Source organism: Doryrhamphus excisus, linkage group LG8 (assembly GCF_037039965.1).
Source record: "Doryrhamphus excisus strain RoL-2023G ecotype Guam linkage group LG8, RoL_Dexc_Guam_v1.1, whole genome shotgun sequence".
NCBI classification, from domain to species: domain Eukaryota; kingdom Metazoa; phylum Chordata; class Actinopteri; order Syngnathiformes; family Syngnathidae; genus Doryrhamphus; species Doryrhamphus excisus.
The window spans coordinates 7,260,666-7,281,181 of record NC_136364.1 but is presented as its reverse complement, the minus strand read 5'-3'; the positions used below and the strand labels follow the sequence as shown (position 1 = coordinate 7,281,181).

The 20,516-nt window shown below is 42.5% G+C and overlaps 5 protein-coding genes across 6 annotated transcripts; 4 read left to right on the top strand and 1 right to left on the bottom strand.

Moving 5' to 3' along the window:
- The first annotated feature begins 10 nt into the window (after positions 1–10).
- Positions 11–4,693, top strand: c15h3orf52 (chromosome 15 C3orf52 homolog). The gene is made up of 7 exons (XM_058079107.2): positions 11–372; positions 941–1,024; positions 1,182–1,244; positions 1,362–1,497; positions 1,590–1,750; positions 1,973–2,043; positions 2,129–4,693. Exons 1-7 carry the CDS (start codon positions 292–294, stop codon positions 2,313–2,315), a joined length of 783 nt encoding a protein of 260 aa, XP_057935090.2. The 5' UTR covers positions 11–291; the 3' UTR covers positions 2,316–4,693.
- A 651-nt stretch (positions 4,694–5,344) lies between these two features.
- Positions 5,345–8,184, top strand: LOC131134167 (guanylyl cyclase-activating protein 1). The gene is made up of 4 exons (XM_058079113.2): positions 5,345–5,903; positions 5,967–6,116; positions 6,732–6,819; positions 7,456–8,184. The coding sequence occupies exons 1-4, from the start codon at positions 5,505–5,507 to the stop codon at positions 7,593–7,595; spliced, it is 777 nt and encodes a 258-aa protein (XP_057935096.2). The 5' UTR covers positions 5,345–5,504; the 3' UTR covers positions 7,596–8,184.
- Positions 8,185–10,545: 2,361 nt separating this feature from the next.
- thrsp (thyroid hormone responsive) lies at positions 10,546–11,711 on the top strand. Its single transcript, XM_058080465.2, has one exon. The coding sequence runs from the start codon at positions 11,127–11,129 to the stop codon at positions 11,559–11,561; it is 435 nt and encodes a 144-aa protein (XP_057936448.2). The 5' UTR covers positions 10,546–11,126; the 3' UTR covers positions 11,562–11,711.
- Positions 11,712–11,724: 13 nt separating this feature from the next.
- Positions 11,725–12,783, bottom strand: ndufc2 (NADH:ubiquinone oxidoreductase subunit C2). Its single transcript, XM_058079115.2, has 3 exons — positions 12,537–12,783; positions 12,011–12,154; positions 11,725–11,859 (listed from the first exon to the last, which is right to left on the bottom strand). Exons 1-3 carry the CDS (start codon positions 12,673–12,675, stop codon positions 11,810–11,812), a joined length of 333 nt encoding a protein of 110 aa, XP_057935098.2. The 5' UTR covers positions 12,676–12,783; the 3' UTR covers positions 11,725–11,809.
- A 1,021-nt stretch (positions 12,784–13,804) lies between these two features.
- Positions 13,805–20,120, top strand: rab30 (RAB30, member RAS oncogene family). Of its 2 annotated transcripts, none has more exons than XM_078792701.1 (5): positions 13,805–13,997; positions 16,905–17,023; positions 17,101–17,184; positions 17,266–17,449; positions 18,804–20,120. In XM_078792701.1, exons 2-5 carry the CDS (start codon positions 16,931–16,933, stop codon positions 19,052–19,054), a joined length of 612 nt encoding a protein of 203 aa, XP_078648827.1. In that variant the 5' UTR covers positions 13,805–13,997; positions 16,905–16,930; the 3' UTR covers positions 19,055–20,120. The 2 variants fall into 2 exon arrangements, with proteins under 2 accessions (XP_078648827.1, XP_078648826.1); XM_078792700.1 differs by having other exon boundaries at positions 13,809–13,997; positions 16,925–17,023.
- The last annotated feature ends 396 nt before the right edge of the window (positions 20,121–20,516 follow it).

Sequence of the window (20,516 nt, the reverse complement as noted above, 5' to 3'; positions counted from 1 at the left end):
TCCATGACGTCATAGGGACCGAAACCTGCCAAGTTTACCTGTCAGGTAGCCAAAAGTATCGTAGACTGTTGTGTGGAATTAGAGGTTCGTGTCTAGGACTTATCGAGAAACTTGCCAGCGTCCATTCAGTCGGAACCAAGAAAGGAATTCGTCCACTTTCCACCTTTTTCTGAGACGTTCATGTCTCCTCGGAAAGTCTTTATTCTTTTTTGAACACGGGCGCTGAAACTGTCAAGACGCTTCCGGGTTTAAAAGTTTCAAATTCATTATTTGATATATAAATATATACGTATGTGTATATTTTCACAAAACAACATGAATATTGAGATGCACAGCATTAAAACCAATGGAAGCGACGCCGCGACCCATCTGGTGAGTTGTGAGCCTACAAAACTACAATAAGTAAACATAAAATGACTATATAATCACTTTACCAAACTAGCTAATAACCTATGGCGGACATTGACAGTATTAGTAAAGTCGTCGAACTGAGTTGCGAAATGTTTCAACTAAACCTTTTTAACTCACCTTTATTTGGGTATTGTTTCTCTCGGTGGACTGTTATTAGTGCTAGCTAACATGCTAATGTTACAGTACACCGCTTTAGCTTCGTCTGATGTATTTTTATTGGTCAATGTGACGTTCAGGGATACTTTATTAAAGCCTCTAAGGCGGTAGTAGTTATTATTCAACCGGTGGCCTACGGGCCAAATCAAGCCCATGGATCACATCAGATTGCCGACTGGAGGTCAAAACTTCACAGAATATTCCTAAAAAAGGGTGCTCCTGTCACATAGAGGATCTTTGTATGGGGTTTTGTAGTAGGTCTTACAAAATCAAAAGAGCAGTCTTGTCACAGAGAGGATCTTTGCCTGGTATAAAGACATTTCTTGTTTTAACTGATGGATTGGTGAGAAATGTTGACATTGTGTGCTGTTAGATGACGGCCGCAGCAGGAAATGGAGACGGTCACGCTTACAGATGCCCCCGCACGGCCGAGACGAAGGGGCTGCTGGGAGCTCAGGTGAGAGCATCTCAGGTCACGTGTCAAGCCGTGTTGTGTTTTCAATCCGTTTTGTGAGAATGTGTATGAGTCACCCCGCTTACCATAAGTGACTTCCTCATTTGGAGGAAAGGGCGGAGCTTCTGAGGCCATTGTCAGTGTGTGTCTTTTCTTTCAGCACAACGGTCATAACGGGGAGACGACACCTTCTGGACGGGTGGCAGCATACGCTAGTCCTCGGGTTGGACACCTACCTCTAGCTCTGTCTCTGTCAAGTTCTTCATCTGTCTCTTCATATCTCTATGTTGCTGTGTGTCTACGTGTGTGTGCATCTATGTGTTGTATGCTAACGTTGCAGGGTGAGAGCGCCATGTGCAGGGTGAAAAAGGAGCTGAGGGAGGTGGTCTTCTGGAAAGTGCGGCTTTGGATGGTGGTCGTTATGCTCTTCATCGTCGTGGTCGCCATCGTTCTCATCTCTCTGGCCGTGTGCGCCGGTAAACATTCAAAATGGCCTCCCCACCCGTGCGTCGTGCACCGTCGGGGTGAATTCTTTCTGAAATGTCCTATATTTTTGTCGCCGTCTCAGCCATTCATGAGGATGCGGACGAGAAGTTTGACCGCTCCACGTTCAGAATTCCTCGCCTCTTCAATGGCAGCTTCAGTCTTCCCGGGCTGGTCTTCACCCAGGACCTCCTCATGGGATCCTCAAATGAGAGCCAAGCCCTGGCGAGCGTCCTGCAAAGCAAGGTTGTATGTATGGCAAACAGCCACTAGGGGGCGCACACTGTTTGCATGCTATGATATGCTGTGATGCTTTAACTAAATTAAACCGAATTACAACAAATCCTATTCATAAAATAACTAAATGTGAGCTTTGCTGTCATGCATGCTAACGTGCTAACCTGGCAATGTACTTTCACGTTGGCACCTGATGGGACCCGCGCCCTCCCCCCTCATCGTCCCATGAAGCTGACAGGCCTGTACGCATCCTCCCCCGCTCTGGGCCGCTACTTCTCCAAAGCTGAAATTTATTCTCTCAGGTCAGCTAGACGTCCCGCTTATTGCGTTTTCTTCACTTTACTACACATCACTACACTTTACTTCTGTCCTCGTTGTCTTTGTCAGGAACGGCTCAGTCATCGCCGAATACCAGCTGACGTTCCTGATGCCCGAGGAGCATGAGGAGCGGCTGAGGAGCTTCACGCTGAGCAGGGAGATGGTCTACAATGTGCTCCGCCAGTTCCTTTGCGATCAGGAGGACCACGCCTCAGGGCCCTTTTACATCGATCCCGTTTCTCTCAAGTTGTTTTGAAGAGCGACCCGGAGGTGGGTCTTTTTCTTGGTTCCTTTGTGCTTCTCCAGAGCGCACATGACGCCAGTCATGCAGGAAAAGCACACAACCGCGCACGTGGCGTACAAATCATCTTCTCTTGGACTTCTCGCCTCCACGCTCTTCCACTTCCTCTTCAGAATACACTCAGACATGCCACCAGTATGTCTTTTGGACTGGTAGTAGTAGGTGTCACCAACTAAGAGCATTAATCTGGCGGAATAGATCTAGTTCAAACTTAGGGAAAGTGCCAGATGGACTGCGGCATAGCCAGAGAGACCAGTGACAGCAAGCCAAATGGAGAGTGAAAGCAGCATGTACGGGTGGGACGGTGGAGCACACATCTAAGATAGCAAATATGCCTTCCAGTGTCATGAAGACCTGAGGCATATACTGCCTACATTATAGTCTATTTGCAATCACATGATTTATATTTTATCTTTTAGAAATTAAAAAATGTACCTGCTCTGATTTAGAGTGTGTAAAAAAGTTCTAATTTGATGGGAATAAAGTTTTATGATTTATGTAGAAATAGTGGGAAAACATCACCAAAAATCCAACAGTAGACATGGACAAGTAATTTTACCTGTATAAAGTCCAAAAAAGTTGGAATCTAATAAAAATAAAAAGATAAAAAGTTATCATTTTACAAGAATAACATCGTAATAGGAGCAGAAATAACCTCATTTCACTATAGCATAGACTTGAAATGTTCAAGAAAAAAAAGTCTCAATATTAGGAGAAATAAACAAAACAAAGTTGGCATTTTTGGAAAATTTGGTTGTGGAAAAAGTCATAATATGGAAATAAAGTCATAATATCATGAGAAGAACATTTATTAGAAGAAAGTTGAAATATTAGGAATAATAATTTTCATTAATTCATTTTCTACCGCTTATCCTCACAAGGGTCGCGGGGGTGCTCGAGCCTATGCCAGTTGACTTCAGGCGAGAGGTGGGGTACACCCTGGACTGGTGGCCAGCCAATCACAGGGCACATATAGACAAACAACCATTCACACTCACATTCATACCTATGGACAATTTGGAGTCGCCAATTAACCTAGCATGTTTTTGGAATGTGGGAGGAAACCGGAGTACCCGGAGAAAACCCACGCATGCATGGGGAGAACATGGAATCCATTATTTTATTCAAAGAAAATAATTGGATTGTAACAAGAAAGTTGCAACTTTTTGGGAATAGGATATAGTAGTTCTAATATGATGGGAATATACAGCAGTTCTGATATAAAGATATGATACAGTAGTTTTAGTATGCTGGAATATACAGTATCGTAGTTCTAATATGATGGATAGTTCTGATATAGTATGATACGGTAGTTTTAGTATGAAGTGAGTGCTGTGATGTCAGACACTGGGGGGGGTCAAATCTTGGCCGCCGTGTGTGTCTTTTCTGGCCAGCATGTCCGTCTGCAGCGCTAAGGGGATTAAAGGTGTTTGTGCCAAGTCGCCTGGTCATGAATAAACATCCTGAGGCTATTTTGCATGTATGGATGGGCCCTGCTTGCTGGATAAACGCAAAGTCACCTCAGTGTGAACACAAGACGCTGGGGAATAGGGACATCCGGTGGCAGTCAAAAGTTTGGAGACACTTTGTCATTTAGTTGCATGAGAAATTGTCTCCAAAGGTTTGACCGGTCGTGTGGCCTGTATGTAGCGTCTAGCCAAGTGCCTGCTGTATTTCCTGCTGATGGTTCCATTGTGGTCCTGTGCTGCTCTTATCAGCACATGGAAAGACGCCTCCCAAAGTGTACCGGTGTAGATGAGCTCCATGCTCCTCCATCTTCTCAATCCCTTCATTGAAATCTCCTAAAGCCAGATTTACTCAAATAAGCACGCTGATCTTTCATAGCCTGTTTTTTTATGAGGCGGCACCCGGATCACACGCACCCTCCTTGTTCAACACCGCGACATGTCTCTTTGTGCATCCAGATCACCAATCCACCATGCAGCACATTTCCACACATTTTCCTGATGGTTGTCTTTAGAAACAAAACATCAGGAGCTACATCATACACTATACTAGCACATCATACTGTATCTAATAGTAGTTACATAACAAATTAATAAAAATAGACTGGTATGTATTGTTTCTTACCGTATCCCATCATTTGATATGATTAGGTTCTTAACACCGTACCTAATGATATCTCACTTAAAGGCTTTGATAGTTTCCACTTGATGGAGATGAAAGCGATGTACAGCAGCAAAAGCACACAACAGCATAGAAATTCATTCATTCATTTTTTACCGCTTATCCTAATGAGGGTCGCGGGGGTGCTGGAGCCTATCCCAGCTGTCTTTCGGGCGAGAGGCGGGGTACACCCTGGACTGGTCGCCAGCCAATCACAGGGCACATATAGACAAACAACCATTCACACTCACATTCATACCTATGGACAATTTGGAGTCGCCAATTAACCTAGCATGTTTTTGGAATGTGGGAGGAAACCGGAGTACCCGGAGAAAACCCACGCATGCACGTGGAGAACATGCAAACTCCACACAGAGATGGCAGAGGGTGGAATTGAACCCTGGTCTCCTAGCTGTGAGGTCTGCGCGCTAACCACACAACCACCGTGCAGCATAGAAATTGTAAAATGAAATTAATACAAGTCAACAATTTCTATCCAGTACAGCTGTGTACCTGTTGATCAAACTACAGGTTTATTGCACGGTTATTGCACAGGATATTTGGAGCAGTTTATATGACGGAATCTGACAGCTGCAGGAAGGAATGCGAGATGAAGGTCCACTGTTGGACCTGGCTTGGATTGATAGATCCAATCCACTTTATTCATATAGAACATTTTAGAAATACTCTTTCCTAAGTAGTCAAACAATAAATGCTTAGAAATGAATACAGCAAAAACTCCCACATTTTGTAAAAACCTGAGCATTTAAACAACAATAAAGGTAAGAAATAAAAGTAATAGGCAAAAAGGAACACTCGTAAGGATAAGTTAAATATATACCAAGGGGCAAAAAAGAATGAAATCTTCAACTCGGTTGTAAAAGCCGCAGGCAGAAGGCGACACTCTGGTAACTTTTGGTTTCTGTTAAAAGCCGTGCGGCAGAGTTTGATTGAAGGAGAGAAGAAGGCCACGGCGGGAGAAGTTCCTGCACTTTGCCGCCCGTCGTTGGCACGGACATGGACACGGAGATGAGCGTGCGGTGCTGGTCTCAGAAGTCCCGTCCCTGTTATCCCATTAAAGGGTTATGTCTGCTTTTGGCTGCTGCAAAGATCAAGAGGATTAAAGTGTGTGTGAGCTTTTCAGCCACTCTGCAAACGTTAGGGCTCAGTTCAGCTTCTCCAGCCGGGGCCGACTCTCTCTCCCGCGGGATCGGAGACAGCATGGGCGCCCACGGCTCCAACCTGGACGACATCCTGGAGGAGGACATGCACCACTGGTACACCAAGTTCATGAAGGAGTCGCCGTCGGGCCTCATCACGCTCTTTGAGCTCAAGACCATGCTGGAGATGAATGGCATGACGGAGGAAGCCAGCAGCTACGTGGACCAGGTCTTCTTCACCTTCGACATGGACGGGGTAAGTCCAACGGACTCGTGGCGTCGGGACGTGTTTGAACATCTTCTCGTTTCTCTGTCGCAGGACGGCTACATTGACTTTGTGGAGTACATTGCCGCCATCAGCCTCCTACTCAAAGGAGAAGTTAACCAGAAGCTCAAGTGGTACTTCAAGCTCTTCGACCAGGACGGAAACGGCAAAATAGACAAGGACGAAATGGAGACCATATTTAAGGTATCTCGTCTCAGATGAGGCCAAGGACACGGCTTAGAGCGCCAGCGGCCTTAAGCCAGCAATCATCCCGACACGAAATGGGACACGGGAAAATAGGCTGGGGAAAAAATAGACCACGTTACAAGAATGACGAGAAAAAAGTCACATAGCATTAAATGGAAATATTCTAGATGAAATATCTTCTTTAAAGTGGTAATATTATCAGATGCAAGCAAAATGAGGTTGCAGATAAAATCTAAACATGATGGTAATGGTAATGGTTTTATTTCATTTGAACATGCATCAGATTACAATTGAATGCATCACATAATCAGTTCACAGTTCCACATGTCCAAAAGGAGTAGGAAGAAGCAAAGCTTATTAAATCCTACCCCTCCATCCGGTACTTTTACTATCAGTAACTGTTACATTTGTTCACTTCCTGCTTTCCATAATACAGTTTAAGGTTTTTTTGTTTTTTTTTTAAATAATGTACCGAAGTACGAGGTGATATGATCATACAATGACATAATGGGTACCATAGTAACTGTCAATATAGTGATTTTTTTTTATATACGTATATGTATACACATGTATACACATTGGATGACATCTTCACATTCTATCATCCACCAGGCCATTCAAGACATCACCAGAAGCTACGACTTTCCCCCCGAAGAGATCGTGACGCTCATATACGAAAGAATCGACATCAACGGAGAAGGTGGGAGTTAGATGAATGAATGACAAGCATTTCCTATACTAAACGCCTTCGTGGCAGTGAGTGACAAGTGTGGCCATTAGCTACAGCGCATGCTGAGAGACAAGCATTCACACTGAAAAAACAATAGAAAGGATGCTGAGACGTGCTTTTGCAGGCAATGGTAATGCGAGATCCCAGCACTGGTGGTTAGGTGGCGCCAATGCTGACACAGGGGCTTCTGTTCAGAAATTAATGACTTTCTTTATTACCAGAGCTTTTTTTAACATGCTGAATTTATGCACATTTATTTTTTGGGTTAGAATTTTTGCTAGCTTTAAAAAAAATGTTTATGCTGAAACTGTCATGAGCCACATGAAATTCAGTTTGCTCAAATACCAACATTCCCATATGCACTTCTGGGAAATTAATACTGTTTCAATCCATTATTATTGTTTAATTATTATTATTTCATTTCAAAATGATCACATTTTTTGTACACCAAATTTGTGTAAATTGAAGTTGGCCTTGCGCTGAGAGCTAGGCGTGAAAGCTGAGAGACGTGCATCCACGCTAGCCCTGTGATGTGAAGAAAGTACGGCTGTGATATCGTGTCCTGCAGTCTTGGCATGATTAGTCAACTTCTCCACTGGATGGCAGGTGAGCTGACCCTGGAGGAGTTCATCAGCGGCGCCAAGGAGCATTCGGACATCATGGAGATGCTGACCAAGATGATGGACCTCACCCACGTGCTGGAGATCATCATCATGGGACAGCAAAAGAAAAGCGTCGCCACATAGTGAGCCCGACTTTGAGTCGGAGAAGCGAGGGACGAGAGCAGTCCCGGAATGTACGCCGCACAGCCGCCGATTGGACTCTCACGCGGCTGCTTGGAGCGAGCCTTGTGAAGGTTCTACGCCTGCAAGAGGAAGAGAAGATGGCTGCCATGTTGGAAGTTACTGAATGAAAACATGCTGTGAGATGGTTTACAGCATTCCAGCATCTCCAGGACTGCTTTGCTATAAGTTCAATATTCTGTAAATAGAGACTTCATTTGAAAACATGTCTTTCTCATACTCTGCTGATTTAGAATGGTGCTGGCACAAGATGGCAGAAGTAACACTCATCTTCCTTTCAAAGATTATCCAGCAAGAATCTTGTTTGTTTTGTGTATTTTGTTTGATGATTTTGATGATAATATCCACTGTATGTTTTTTCTTGTTTAGTCTTCTGACATGTCAACCAATTGCAACATGTTAACCTTGAAAACAAGACTTCTGACCTTTTGTCAGATTGTGCAGGTGTACCTAATGACGTGTTCAGTGTTATGAATACTTCTACTTCTACTACTTCTGCTATGCATGTGTTGCCTTAAATGAGACAAAGGTTCATGCTTGCCTGTTTTCTGACTGTTTATCTAACTTTGTATGAGAAATTCCGCTTGTCTGTTGGTCACAAAGCCAAGATTATTTATGATACATTTAAATCACAAGCATCCTGACTGTTTACAAGCAATGCCGAGGATGTCAGAGGCAACACGAACTCAGATCACATGACACAAAAGCGAGCCAATCAGGAAGCGAGCTGACTGTAGAGGCGGAAGCATAACGTTCAAATAATATGGCGGTTGGCCAACAAACAGACTCCAAGTAAGACGCACTTCTGAAAATGAAACTATATAGTTCTGAAATAGCACTTCTGAAATATATATATAGCGTTCTTGTATAATGTGTGCTCGAAGAAGCGGCGAGGAGAAGAGATGACCAATAAATTACCAACATTAGCAGGTAAGCTATCCTAACCCGACATCTTCAATTGGTATTTTTAACTTCCCCGGATGTCTGGATGTCCTGCTTATCAGCGTTTTATTACTTATAGGTCAGTCCGGCTACTGACACATTTATTGTCGTTTATGGGGTATCTTACGAATTACGTATTAATATAATACATCGTTAGGAACCATCTATGGTGTATTGTGCTCAAAAGAGAAATTCTGGCTGGACCTCGAAGTGATGCAGAGCATCCCTAGCAGGAAAAGAGTTGTCATTGGGGCAGACCTGAATGGACATGTTGGTGCAGGAAATAGAGATGATGAAGAGGAGAGCTGGTGGTTGGCTTGGCTAGCGTGAATACTTTCTTCCAGAAGAGAGAGGAACATAGGGTGACCTATAAGAGTGGAGGTAGGAGTATACAGGTAGACTACTACATCTTGATGAATGAGGAAAAGGAGAGAGAAGGAAGAGTAGAAGAGTCCTAATCAGGACTTGGTCCTGATTAGGGCATTAAGCTAATGAGCCATACAATGAAGTTATGGGAAAGAGTAGTTGAAGCTAGACTAAGGGCAGAAGTCGCATCTGTGAGCAACAGTATGGTTTCATGCAAAAATGAGAGTACTACACATGCAGTATTTGCTTTAAGAATGTTAATAGAGAAGTCCAGAGAAGGTCAGAAGGAGCTGCATTGTGTCTTTGTAGATCTGGAGAAAGCCTATGACAGGGTGCCTAGAGAGGAAGTGTGGTATTGTATAAGGAAGTCTGGAGTGACAGAGAGGTATGTCCAAGTGGTGCAGGACATGTATGAGGACTGTAAGACAGTGGTAAGATGTGCTGTAGGTCTGACAGAAGAGTTCAAGGTGGAGGTGGGACTGCCTCAGGGATCATCTCTAAGCCCCTTCTTGTTTGCTATGGTGATGGACAGGCTGACAGATGAGGTTAGACAAGAATCTCCATGGACTAATGTTTGCAGACGACATTGTGATTTGTAGTGAGAGTAGGGAACAGGTGGAGGAGATGCTAGAAGAGTGGATGTTTGCCCTGGAAAGGAGGGGAATGAAGATGAGCTGCAGCAAGATGGAGTGTATGTGTGTGAATGAGAGGGATCCAATTGGAAGAGTGAGGTTACAGGGAGAAGAGATACAAAAGGTAGACTTGGGGTCAACAGTTCAGAACAACGGAAATTGTGGAAAGGAGGTGAAGAAGCGTGTGCAGACAGGATGGAACGGGTGGAGAAAAGTGTCAGGCGTGATGTGTAGTAGAAGAGTTTCAGCTAAAATGAAAGGAAAGGTATACAAAACTGTGGTGAGACCAGCCATGTCGTTTGGTCTATAGACAGTGCCACTGAGGAAAAGACAGGAAGCAGAACTGGAGTTAGCAGAGATGAGGATGCTGAGGTTCTCATTGGGAGTGACCAGGATGGATAGGATCAGGAATGAGTACATCAGAGGGACATTACATGTTAGAGGCCTTAGAGATAAAGTCAGAAAGGCCAGACTGAGATGGTTCGGACATGTCCTGAGGAGAGATAGTGAATATATTGGTAGAAGGATGGTGCGTTTAGAGGAGGTTTATGGATGTAGTGAAGGAGGACATGAGGGTAGTTGGTGTGAGAGAGACGGATGCAGACGACAAAGTTGGATGGAAGCGATTGATTTGCTGTGGCGACCCCTGAAGGGAAAAGCCGGAAGATAAATAAGAAGTATGGTGTATTGTGCTGAAAAATGTAAGTAAATTATACTGTCTTACATTTAAATCCCAAACATCGGTACTGTTTACCAGCAACACCGAGGATGTCCATGGAAACACAAACTCATAACACATGGTGCATACTAGATCCAATCAGGAAGCGGGTTGACTGTAGAAGGCGGAAGCACAAAAAACAGCCAGAGCTGGAAGCTCAAAGTAAGACGGAAAATGGAAGTACATCGCGTTCTTTTATAATGTGTCCTCCAAGTTTTGACTTAGCAAAGCAAGCCCTGCGTTACATTACTGCCTCTCAGGTCAGTCTGGGTACTGCATCAGATTCTGTTGAAGTCGCGCGACACAAATTTGTTCTCATTTATGGCGTATCTTTATTCATTTGTGTTAATACTAATACTACTGAGCATTTATTCTGCTCAAGAGATGAAGCAAATGAAAGTTCATTTGCAACATATAAGTCAATGTACAGTCCATTTTACAGTTTAAAGTGCAATGTCAGCAGTTTCCTCACTGCATAAATACTGCTTATCTTTTTAAGTGTCCACAGGTGACCTTAACTTGAGGTTGTTGACTTTGTGTCAAACGTGTCTTGCCTCTGCTCATTTTGAAGTTAATATCAAACCACATTGTGGCTTTACAGTGAGGTGAGGCTTCAGACTAAACAGCGGTTAATGATACACTGAAGACGGTTGTGCAAATCAAACACGAGATAAGCCTTAACACCAAATAGCACCCAAAGTGTTCCCACACAAATCGCACCATGCCATTATGTAACTGGAGCGCCCCGTATAAAGTCAGCCACTTGCTGCTGTTGGTTGCTGCGGAACCAGGAAGTGCATCGCCGGGGAGAGGACCATGCAGTCTGTAACAGAGGCCAAATTCAAACGTGACAGCCTCCTGCTGGCCCTGAGGAGCTACAGCTCCACTGTGGGACGCATGGAGCAGACGGTCCTGCTGCCCAGCCTGCTCAGGGACGTCCCCGCTGATGAGCCATGGCGCGGCGGTGCGGTGGTGGACGACGAGCAGTCCTCCAGGGATCTCTACAGCGACTACTTAATGCTCAAAGCGGTCAAGAGCGTCGTGGAGAGCGGTTTGATCCCCCTGGAGGACAATATGTCCAAGAAGGCAGCCCTGAGTGAGACACTGGAGGCGCTCCTGGAGCTGGACGCCGACCCGGAGACTCTCTTCCGCTTCCACCTGAGGGGTCTCTTCTCCATCATGAGCCAGCTCACGCAGCAGAGTCAAAGGCTGACACAGAAATATCTGGAGATCATCGGCATCGCCAATTAGGAGCCGATGTGAGGACTGTTTGAACGCTTGGAAATGTCAAACTTCAACACTCAGTTCACAACCTCTGCTTTCGGTTAAAAAATAAAGTCAAAATTGTAATTTCTTAAAGTCTGACTGTCTTGTTTGTATTTATGAGAGAATAAACCATTCTTTCACATGGATCTACTGTGTAGTTTGTGTTTATTTTTAATTATATACAGTACATAGAAATACTTCACACGCTTGACAGTTGTGGCTGACACTTGACCTCAGCGAATGGGATGGAAAGGCTCAACAATCTCAGCAAAGGTCTTTTTTTCTGAGGAGAAAACAAGACCAAATAAAAGCCATTTATACAAGGTAGTGTGCATAACGGCGTATCAGTTTAACAATGTACTGGGTTAAAGCGGCATAATACATCTGTACAACAGTGCACAGGTGTACCTAATGAAGTGGCTGAAAGGACTCACCCTTGGGTACAAAATCCTCCGGGTGGAGTTTGATGTACTCGTTCATGTCTCTGTCAAGTTTGGCATTAACGTAGTTTTCATATTTTGTCATGTGGTAGCCGACGAACCAACCGATTGTCGCCAACAGAACCTGCCGATGGACACCTAAGGAAAACAACGTCAAAATATGAAGACATACAATATTTCGTAATAATACCTTTTTAAATGCCAAAACAAAGGTAGCAGAATTGACAAGAGTCACTCTAAGATTCTTCTACTGCAACAGATTTTGTATCTAAGATCTTAGAAACGATTATTTTTGGATGTAGTTGTAGAATCAGATGGAACGTTTATGAAGTACCGCTGCATAAAAACAAAACAGATTTCGGGGTACTTTGATTGTCTCAGAGCCAAACAAAAGCACCATCGAGAAACTAATCTGCACACCCTAAAAGTGCATTTATTAGTACAGTTTAATGCTAAACGTATGCATTAAGTGACAGCCATTGTGACGGTAAAAGAGACTAGCTAGCGCCAGCGTGCTAACCTGACTTTAGCGGCGGCTTGTGTGTGATGGCGTTATGGAGCATGGCGGCGAACCAGCCGACGCCGGCCAGCCACACCGAGGTGCGGTTGACTATCCCCGGCGGAGGGAGCACCTTTCCCTCTTCTGGAAATAATCCCATGCCGAGAAATGTGCGTTTGAGTTCCAAAAGCAGCCTATGACCTCCGAGCTTTAGCGAGCACCGTCCATTCGCTTCCGCCTTCCGCAGGAAGTTATGGGTACATCCGGAAAAGAAGTCCTACCACAAACAAGTCGGTTGTTAGTTCCGCCTGTTTATTTTCTAATCTTTGTTTTTTTAATGCTATGACTTTATTCCCATCATATTTTAACTTTTCCCCCAACGTAATTCTCCAAAAATGACAATATGTTTCTCACATCACAACTTAAAAAACATATTTTCTTTAAGATACTAAAATAACACATCTTTCCTAAAATTCCTGCTGCTCTCCACCTATTTCTGTCTGTTTTTTTTTTATTTCCAACAAATTTAAACTTTCTTCTTGTACATTTTTTCCTCGTAATTACGACATTATTACAATAAAATTTGGACTTTATTCACGTTTACTGCAACCTAATTTCCCCCAAAATTACTTTATGTTGTTTTTGTTCCTCCTATTATTAATTATTAAGGCTAAACTACCATGAGCATTTCATTTACCAAAAGAATGTTGACATAGTTGGATCATTGTAACAGCAGAAATTGAAATAAAATCAGCAGTAAAACTGAGTTGGAGGGAAAGTGAAAATGTCATGGGAATTTAATTTAGAAGAAGAAAATATGAAGTTTTTGAAAGTCATATTCTCACAAGGAATAGACTTCCAGCTATATGACTTTTTGTAAAAAAAAATATAAAACATATATATATATATATATTAAAATAAAAAAAACAAAAACAAAAAAAACCTTGAACTGTATTTTGGAAAGCAGGAAGTGAACAAATGTAACAGTTACTGATTGTAAAAGTACCAGATGGAGGGGTAGGATTTAATAAGCTTTGCTTCTTCCTACTCCTTTTGGACATGTGGAACTGGGAACTGATTATGTGATGCACTCAATTGTAATCTGATGCATGTTCAAATGAAATAAAACCATTACCATTTTGTAAGCTTGTAATATTATGAGGAACAATAATATAATTTTACGTTCTAATATGCTAGTAAGGTGAAAATATTATGGGGATAGAATTTGTGAGCGTGTAATGTATGTATGAAAGCTACTTGTAGTGCAGTGGACTGTTATGCGATGACGTCACCGAGTCTTCCTCCATCAGGCTGCTGAGCAAGAAAAAGAAGAAGAAGAAGAAGGAGGAGGAACAGGAGGAGCAGGAGAAGGAGAAGGGTTGATTAAGCACCAAAAGAGGAGCAAAGTCCTGCTGTGTGTCTACCGATGCGGACCAAGTAGCCGCCAGAATCCGGGGACATCCCCGGGTTTGAATGATTGCGGTGAGTAAAGATTTATTTTCATCATCTTCGTCACACTCCATCCTTCATGTCTGCTTCTCCTCCAAGAAACAAAGACTGCCACAAAATGGCCTGACTGTCCTGAGCGGCTTCACGCTACCAAGCTAGCACCTAGCATGCTCCGCTAGGATTCATGCCAGTAAACATGCCTGCTTTCCTTCCTTCTTTCTTTCTTTAACCATGGAACAATAGAAGGCGAGCCGAAAGGGACAAAGTCACATTTTTAAAAAAGGATGTGACTCATCACATTTGCTTTTAAACAGCAGCTTTCACCTAACATCTTTGACATGGTGTGCATACAACCATCACCATAATAATACACGTTATTAGCGATGTCTGCATCATATAACAACAATCACTGTCAGTTAACCCATGGATGTCCAAACTGCGGCACGGGGGACATTTTTGTTTTTTGCTGGAATGTTGCCCATCCTCTACAAATGTGAGAAATTAACATAGACATAGACTTTCTTTATTGTCATTGCACAATAACACAGCAGTGAAATTGCCAACAAAATGTCATTGCCTGGCTCCCATATAATAATAAATACTAATGTGGAGAATAAATAGATGACATCAAATATGAACAATGTACAGCGTAAACAGTAACACACATCTTTCTCTTTTTTGTGCCTTCTAAAATATAAAAAAGGTAAAAAAAAAAAAGGCAGCTACATCATAGGTCACACCTATTCCACCTAGAAATCCTGGAAAAAACCCAAAAGCACCAACAAGGCTCCATTTCCATCATATGAGCTGCATGTGAAGCACATTGTTGTTATTATTCTTATAAACATTGTTACGCCCAAGAACTACCTTACTGATGTAGTGACACCTGACCACTAGCCGGCTAGCAACTAGCTTCAGCACACACTGGCTCCCAATGCCTCAGGCCACTAGCCAAAGCTAACGTCTGTTTTTCACGCTAGGTGTAGCCTTCCTTCTTATGTTGCTATGTGAAATCAATGCACCCAGGAAGGAAGTTATACTAAAGTACTCCCAAGTATGACATGTTAGCATGAATGTAGCTGTTGCTACATGCTTACGGCATGGATAGAAAGCCTTGCTGGAGCTTTTTGGAGCTCTTTGAATAGCCGCCTTTCTCTGCCCAATAGGTGTGTGCCATGATGTACATTCATTAGCTGCCTCTTTTACCTCTTTTTATATCTCTCGTGTGGTCATGTCTCACATAAGGATTGTGGTTGATGGACAACATTCCAAAAAAGTCCACTTTTCCTTTAACAAAAAAAAATAAAACCGCATGGTGGACAAGTGGGTAGCATGTTGGCCACACAATCAGGAGATTGGGAAGACCTGGGTTGGAATCTTCGCTTGGGCATCTCTGTGTGGCGTTTGCATGTTGGTATAAGAGTTGTTTTTTTTTACGTAAATAAATCAATTACAGGCGGCACGGCGGTCGAGTGGTTAGCGCGCAGACCTCAAAGCTAGTAGACCAGGGTTCAGTTCCACCCTCGGCCATCTCTGTGTGGAGTTTGCATGTTCTCCCCGTGCATGCGTGGGTTTTCTCCGGGTACTCCGGTTTCCCCCCACATTCCAAAAACATGCTAGGTTAATTGGCCACTCCAAATTGTCCATAGGTATGAATGTGAGTGTGAATGGTTGTTTGTCTATATGTGCCCTGTGATTGGCTGGCGACCAGTCCAGGGTGTACCCCGCCTCTCGCCCGAAGAAAGCTGGGATAGGCTCCAGCACCCCCCGCGACCCTTGTGAGGAGAAGTGGTGGAAAATGAATGAATGAATCAATTACTTATTACAACATAGCGGCTTCCAATAGTGAAAGGTGTGTGCATCTTATCGCAGCGTTATTTTATCCCTCGTCAGCCGCATTGAGCAGGTGGGATTTCATGCTCACCTATTCAATCTCCCTGTGTCTTCAAACACCCACTTCCTCCTCCTCCTCCCCTCTGCATGGGTGACATACGAGCGGTGGTGACGTACGCCATTCCTCCAAGCAGAAAAACATCATTGACTTTTTGTTTTGTTTTGGAGGTAGTATTCAACTAATGGTGGCAGCCCTATAGAACAGGGGTCTCAAAATCAATTTACTTGGGGGCCACTGGAGCTAGGGTCTGGGTGAGACTGGGCTGCATCAGGTTTTCCCCAAAAAAAAACACATTTATTAAAAACAGAAAAATGAAAAAAACTTTGCTTTGGTTCCAATTTTCTACAAGAAAAGCTCTGATAAAACATTCCACTGTTCTCAAAAATCTACTTTTTATTTTTCTACACAAAATAAGATGAAAAATAAATAAACAAATCAAGAATAAAGAAAATCAATCAATCAGTAATAAATAAATATAATAATAATAAAACGGCAAATAATTAAAAATTAAGAAACCACATATAGTTGATGGGTAGACAAATTATTTTTTTCAGATTAAAATGAACAAAGCATTATTAGAGCCCTGTAGACATGACAAAACACGACTATAGTCACATTTATACTCTTTTTATTGACAACATATTGCGCAACTGCAGGGTCTTGAGACACATGCTAACTCGCAAACTAGAGAGCTAGCGACCTAAACGGTAGCCTCCAAGTTATTTCCTTTAAACTTAAATAGCCAAAAACTTACCACTTCCACACGGATAGGGAGGATAACTATTAACAGTTATTTAACCTTTAACATGAACATTAATCAAAAGTAATAATTTTTTCTGGGTACATGATACCATACAGCATCCATATCAAACTTGCGCGGGCCGCACTAATATTAAACTTTCATATCAAGGCGGGGGCCTCAAACTAGTGTCCTGCGGGCCACATTTGGCCCGCGTGTTTGAGACCCCTGCTATAGAAGCTGTCATATTAGGAAACCCAAAAGAACAAATGAAGTTGGGTGGAGGTTTGCGGTGACATTTTCACAGGAGCTTCCTCCTTCTGCCAGGTGAGGATGAGTATGGAGGATTACGACTACTTGTTCAAGATCGTTCTGATTGGGAACGCCGGTGTTGGGAAGACGTGTCTGGTACGCCGCTTCACTCAGGTTTGTCAAGCTCTCTGTCTTTTCCTGCCACTTTAGCCTGAGGCTGCTCAGCTATGTTTGTTTTACGCTTCTTCCAGGGCCTTTTCCCACCCGGGCAAGGCGCCACCATTGGAGTGGACTTCATGATTAAAACAGTGGAAATCAAAGGGCAGAAGGTGAAGGTGTGTTGGTTTTTTAATCACCTAATAAGCGCATGCAACAAGCGTATGTGTGTTGAGTGTTTGAACCCACCACTCTCTCAGCTTCAGATATGGGACACGGCGGGACAGGAGAGGTTCCGCTCCATCACTCAGAGTTATTACCGCAGTGCCAATGCCCTCATTCTCACCTACGACATTACCTGCGAGGACTCCTTCAGGTGCCTTCCCGAGTGGCTGAGGGAGATGGAGCAGTACGCCAACCACCAGGTGCTGACCATATTAGTGGGTAAGTCCAGTTATAGCAGATCACTTCCTGGTCCGTACAGGGTGACATGAGACCACCTGACTCTTCCACTTCCTCCATTTGGGCTCAGAAACAGCAGTGTTTGTGTTGTCTTTTTGTAATATTATGACTTAATTCCCACATTTTCACTTTATTTCCCCAACGTCATTTTCCAAAAATAACCACTTTATTTTGTTTTCTTTTTTCCTCATAATTTCCCAACTTTTCAAAAATAACTTAATAAGTCAGCTATTTGCCCCCTCCCCATTTTTGCTGTGTTTCTATAAAAATAGTAATCATATTTTATGTTATTTTAAAATTATTATGACTTTATCACCATAATATTAGGACTTTATTCCTACAATAATAGTAATTTGTTCCCAAATTATTATTATTATTTCCATCATATTATGATTTCATTCCCATTATATTAGAACTTTATTTCCATCATATTATGATTTTATTCCCATAATATTAGGACTGTATTCCCATAATATAATGGGATTTTATTTCCACAGTATTAGGCCTTTTTTCCATAATATAATGGGATTTTATTCTCTTAATATTAGGACTTTATTTCCATCATATAGTGAGATTATGTTCCCTTAATATTAGGACTTTATTTCCATCATATTATGATTTTATTGCCATAACATTTGGACTTAAGTCCCATAATATAATGGGACTTTATTCCCATAATATTGGGACTTTATTCCCATAATATAATGGGATTTAATTCCCATAATGTAGTGGGATTTTATTCCCATAATATTAGGACTTTATTCCCATAATCTAATGGGATTTTATTCCTATAACATTAGGACTTTAGTCCCATAATATAATGGGACTTTATTCTCATAATATTGGGGCTTTATTCCCATAATATAATGGGACTTTATTCTCATAATATTGGGGCTTTATTCCCATAATATAATGGGATTTTATTCCCATAATGTAGTGGGATTGTATTCCCATAATGTAGTTGGATTTTATTCCCATAATATTAGGACTTTATTCACATAATCTAATGGGATTTTATTCTTATAATATTAGGATTTTATTTCCATAATATAATGGGACTTTATTCTCATAATATTATGAATTTACTATATACGTTAAGTGTGCTTATATATGCATATTAATTGACTTATAATCGGCTATAGTCAACCACAAACCGCATGAACCAATGTTGTAAGGTAAACTGCTGATTCAGCGATAGTAGCGCTGATGAGTTGATTGTCCAGCAATGGCGGCGTACTCAGGGATACCTTTTCCCATCATACCCGATAGCCAGGAAGGAGCGCCATCGCAGACGGAAAGCCTGACCATCTTGACTTTGATGTGTGACGTCTCTCAGGTAACAAAATCGACCTGGCGGAAAAGAGGGAGGTCCAGCGGCAGAGGGCCCAGGACTTCGCCGAGGCCCAGAGCATGCTCTACCTGGAGACGTCCGCCAAAGAGTCGGACAACGTTGAGAAGCTCTTCCTGGACCTGGCCTGCGAGCTGATCCGCGAGGCCAAGCAGAACAAGCTGGACAACAATGATGCCGCCCCCGTGCCTGGCGAGGGCAAGACCATCAGCTACCTGAGCTGCTGCAGCCTCAACTAGCACGCCGCATGCAGTGGCTCCGTGCCGACTACAGGGGGGGGCGGCCCCCTTGAGATGACGCTAACTTCTAACGTCCTTACCTTCTAGCATTTTGTCATTTCCACCCCCATGCCTTGGAACATGTGGCGCTGGCCTTCTTGGATGCAACCTTCCCCGTCCGGGAATCCACACAGGGCTCCACCTCCGGTCGTCGTAGCGACAGGACCACATCACGCCGACGGGGTTTTCTTTTTTTTTAATGTCAACATTCACCAGCAGTGTTAAGCGACTAGAGGCTCCCCTGCTGGCTGCTTCTCCCCTGCAGGCTCGGAAAAGCTGAAGCTATCATTAGCAAGAGAACGTTTACATCTTTTTCCCACCCGTTCTTTGTCTTCGTGTCATTGCTGAGTAGTTCTTTGCACCGTTATGACAAACTGTGAAATATTTGGCTCCTCCTTGCTGCTATACAGTATCTTCATCAACCCAATCAGTATTTTATCTCCTTCTGTTGTAGTCCTCACAGTCTGAAAATGACTCTGGAGGTGTAAGTCCAACATTTGAAGCCACTACTATTTTTATAGGAAGGTGTTTTCTTCTTTATTTTAATCCATAGACATGAATGTTTCTCATTGTAATATCACCTCCTGTTGGACTAGAGGCTCGCCTTTCTTTTTCCCCTTTGACTTGTTTCATATGCTTTTATTGTGAAAACCTCTAGCTCACCCAGCATGTTTTTCCATAACTGGTATAGTGATCATATATTTATAATAACTGTAACGTACTGTATTGCACAATGCCGTATACTGCACACTTATTGTTTTTACTGTAACATCTTTTTGTTGTACAAGCTTACTAGTACATCTTAGCACTTTTTAAAACAACTGGTTTATGTATCACGAAATTGATACTTTTATTGACAAAAAGGCAAATGTTTTTCTTTTGTTTTGCTTTCTTAGATCCAGCAGCAGTTACTTATCGTCATCAGTTGGTTAATGCAGTAGGAAAACACTATGGGGATGTTTCTTTTCCATTCTGTGTACAAAATATGGAAAAAACTGTATAATATTAAATAATCCTACTAAATGCATCGCTGATGTGTTTTTTTATGATTGAAGTGTGGATAAAGTCATAATTGTCTGATTCTGGCATATTGAAACTGCTAATAAAGTTACCGACATGGCGGCACCCGGAACATAAAAAACTACAACTTCCTGTAGTCCAGAGTAAATTTACTCTTACATTGTTGTTGAGGGTGTGGCATACATATATTAAAACTTTGTTCATATTCAACAGGACACATTGGGAAAAGCAGCTCTGACAACGTTAGTCATGCAAGCTAGTTTCCGCCATTGTTTGCTGCCTTTATCTTTTTCAACTAAAATAACCATGTGCTAATGAGCGGCATTGGCAGTATAAATGCAGTATTAATCTCGTTAGGCTTAATGTATGCTTATCGATTCTGTGATTTTTGTGTTTTAAGCGA

What these genes read in the sequence shown, in the direction of transcription:
- c15h3orf52 (XM_058079107.2), top strand. Translation starts at nt 292, where the DNA reads ATGTGTATATTTTCACAAAACAACATGAATATTGAGATGCACAGCATT. An exon ending in GCGACGCCGCGACCCATCTG is followed by an intron (nt 373 to 940) that starts GTGAGTTGTGAG and finishes GTGTGCTGTTAG; the next exon opens with ATGACGGCCGCAGCAGGAAA. An exon ending in CTCTCTGGCCGTGTGCGCCG is followed by an intron (nt 1,498 to 1,589) that starts GTAAACATTCAA and finishes TCGCCGTCTCAG; the next exon opens with CCATTCATGAGGATGCGGAC.
- LOC131134167 (XM_058079113.2), top strand. Translation starts at nt 5,505, where the DNA reads ATGGACACGGAGATGAGCGTGCGGTGCTGGTCTCAGAAGTCCCGTCCC. An exon ending in TCACCTTCGACATGGACGGG is followed by an intron (nt 5,904 to 5,966) that starts GTAAGTCCAACG and finishes TCTCTGTCGCAG; the next exon opens with GACGGCTACATTGACTTTGT. An exon ending in AAATGGAGACCATATTTAAG is followed by an intron (nt 6,117 to 6,731) that starts GTATCTCGTCTC and finishes ATCATCCACCAG; the next exon opens with GCCATTCAAGACATCACCAG.
- thrsp (XM_058080465.2), top strand. Translation starts at nt 11,127, where the DNA reads ATGCAGTCTGTAACAGAGGCCAAATTCAAACGTGACAGCCTCCTGCTG.
- ndufc2 (XM_058079115.2), bottom strand. Translation starts at nt 12,675, where the DNA reads ATGGGATTATTTCCAGAAGAGGGAAAGGTGCTCCCTCCGCCGGGGATA. An exon ending in CAAGCCGCCGCTAAAGTCAG is followed by an intron (nt 12,155 to 12,536) that starts GTTAGCACGCTG and finishes TGTTTTCCTTAG; the next exon opens with GTGTCCATCGGCAGGTTCTG. An exon ending in GGAGGATTTTGTACCCAAGG is followed by an intron (nt 11,860 to 12,010) that starts GTGAGTCCTTTC and finishes TTTTCTCCTCAG; the next exon opens with AAAAAAAGACCTTTGCTGAG.
- rab30 (XM_078792700.1), top strand. An exon ending in TGGTACGCCGCTTCACTCAG is followed by an intron (nt 17,024 to 17,100) that starts GTTTGTCAAGCT and finishes CGCTTCTTCCAG; the next exon opens with GGCCTTTTCCCACCCGGGCA. An exon ending in TCAAAGGGCAGAAGGTGAAG is followed by an intron (nt 17,185 to 17,265) that starts GTGTGTTGGTTT and finishes CCACTCTCTCAG; the next exon opens with CTTCAGATATGGGACACGGC.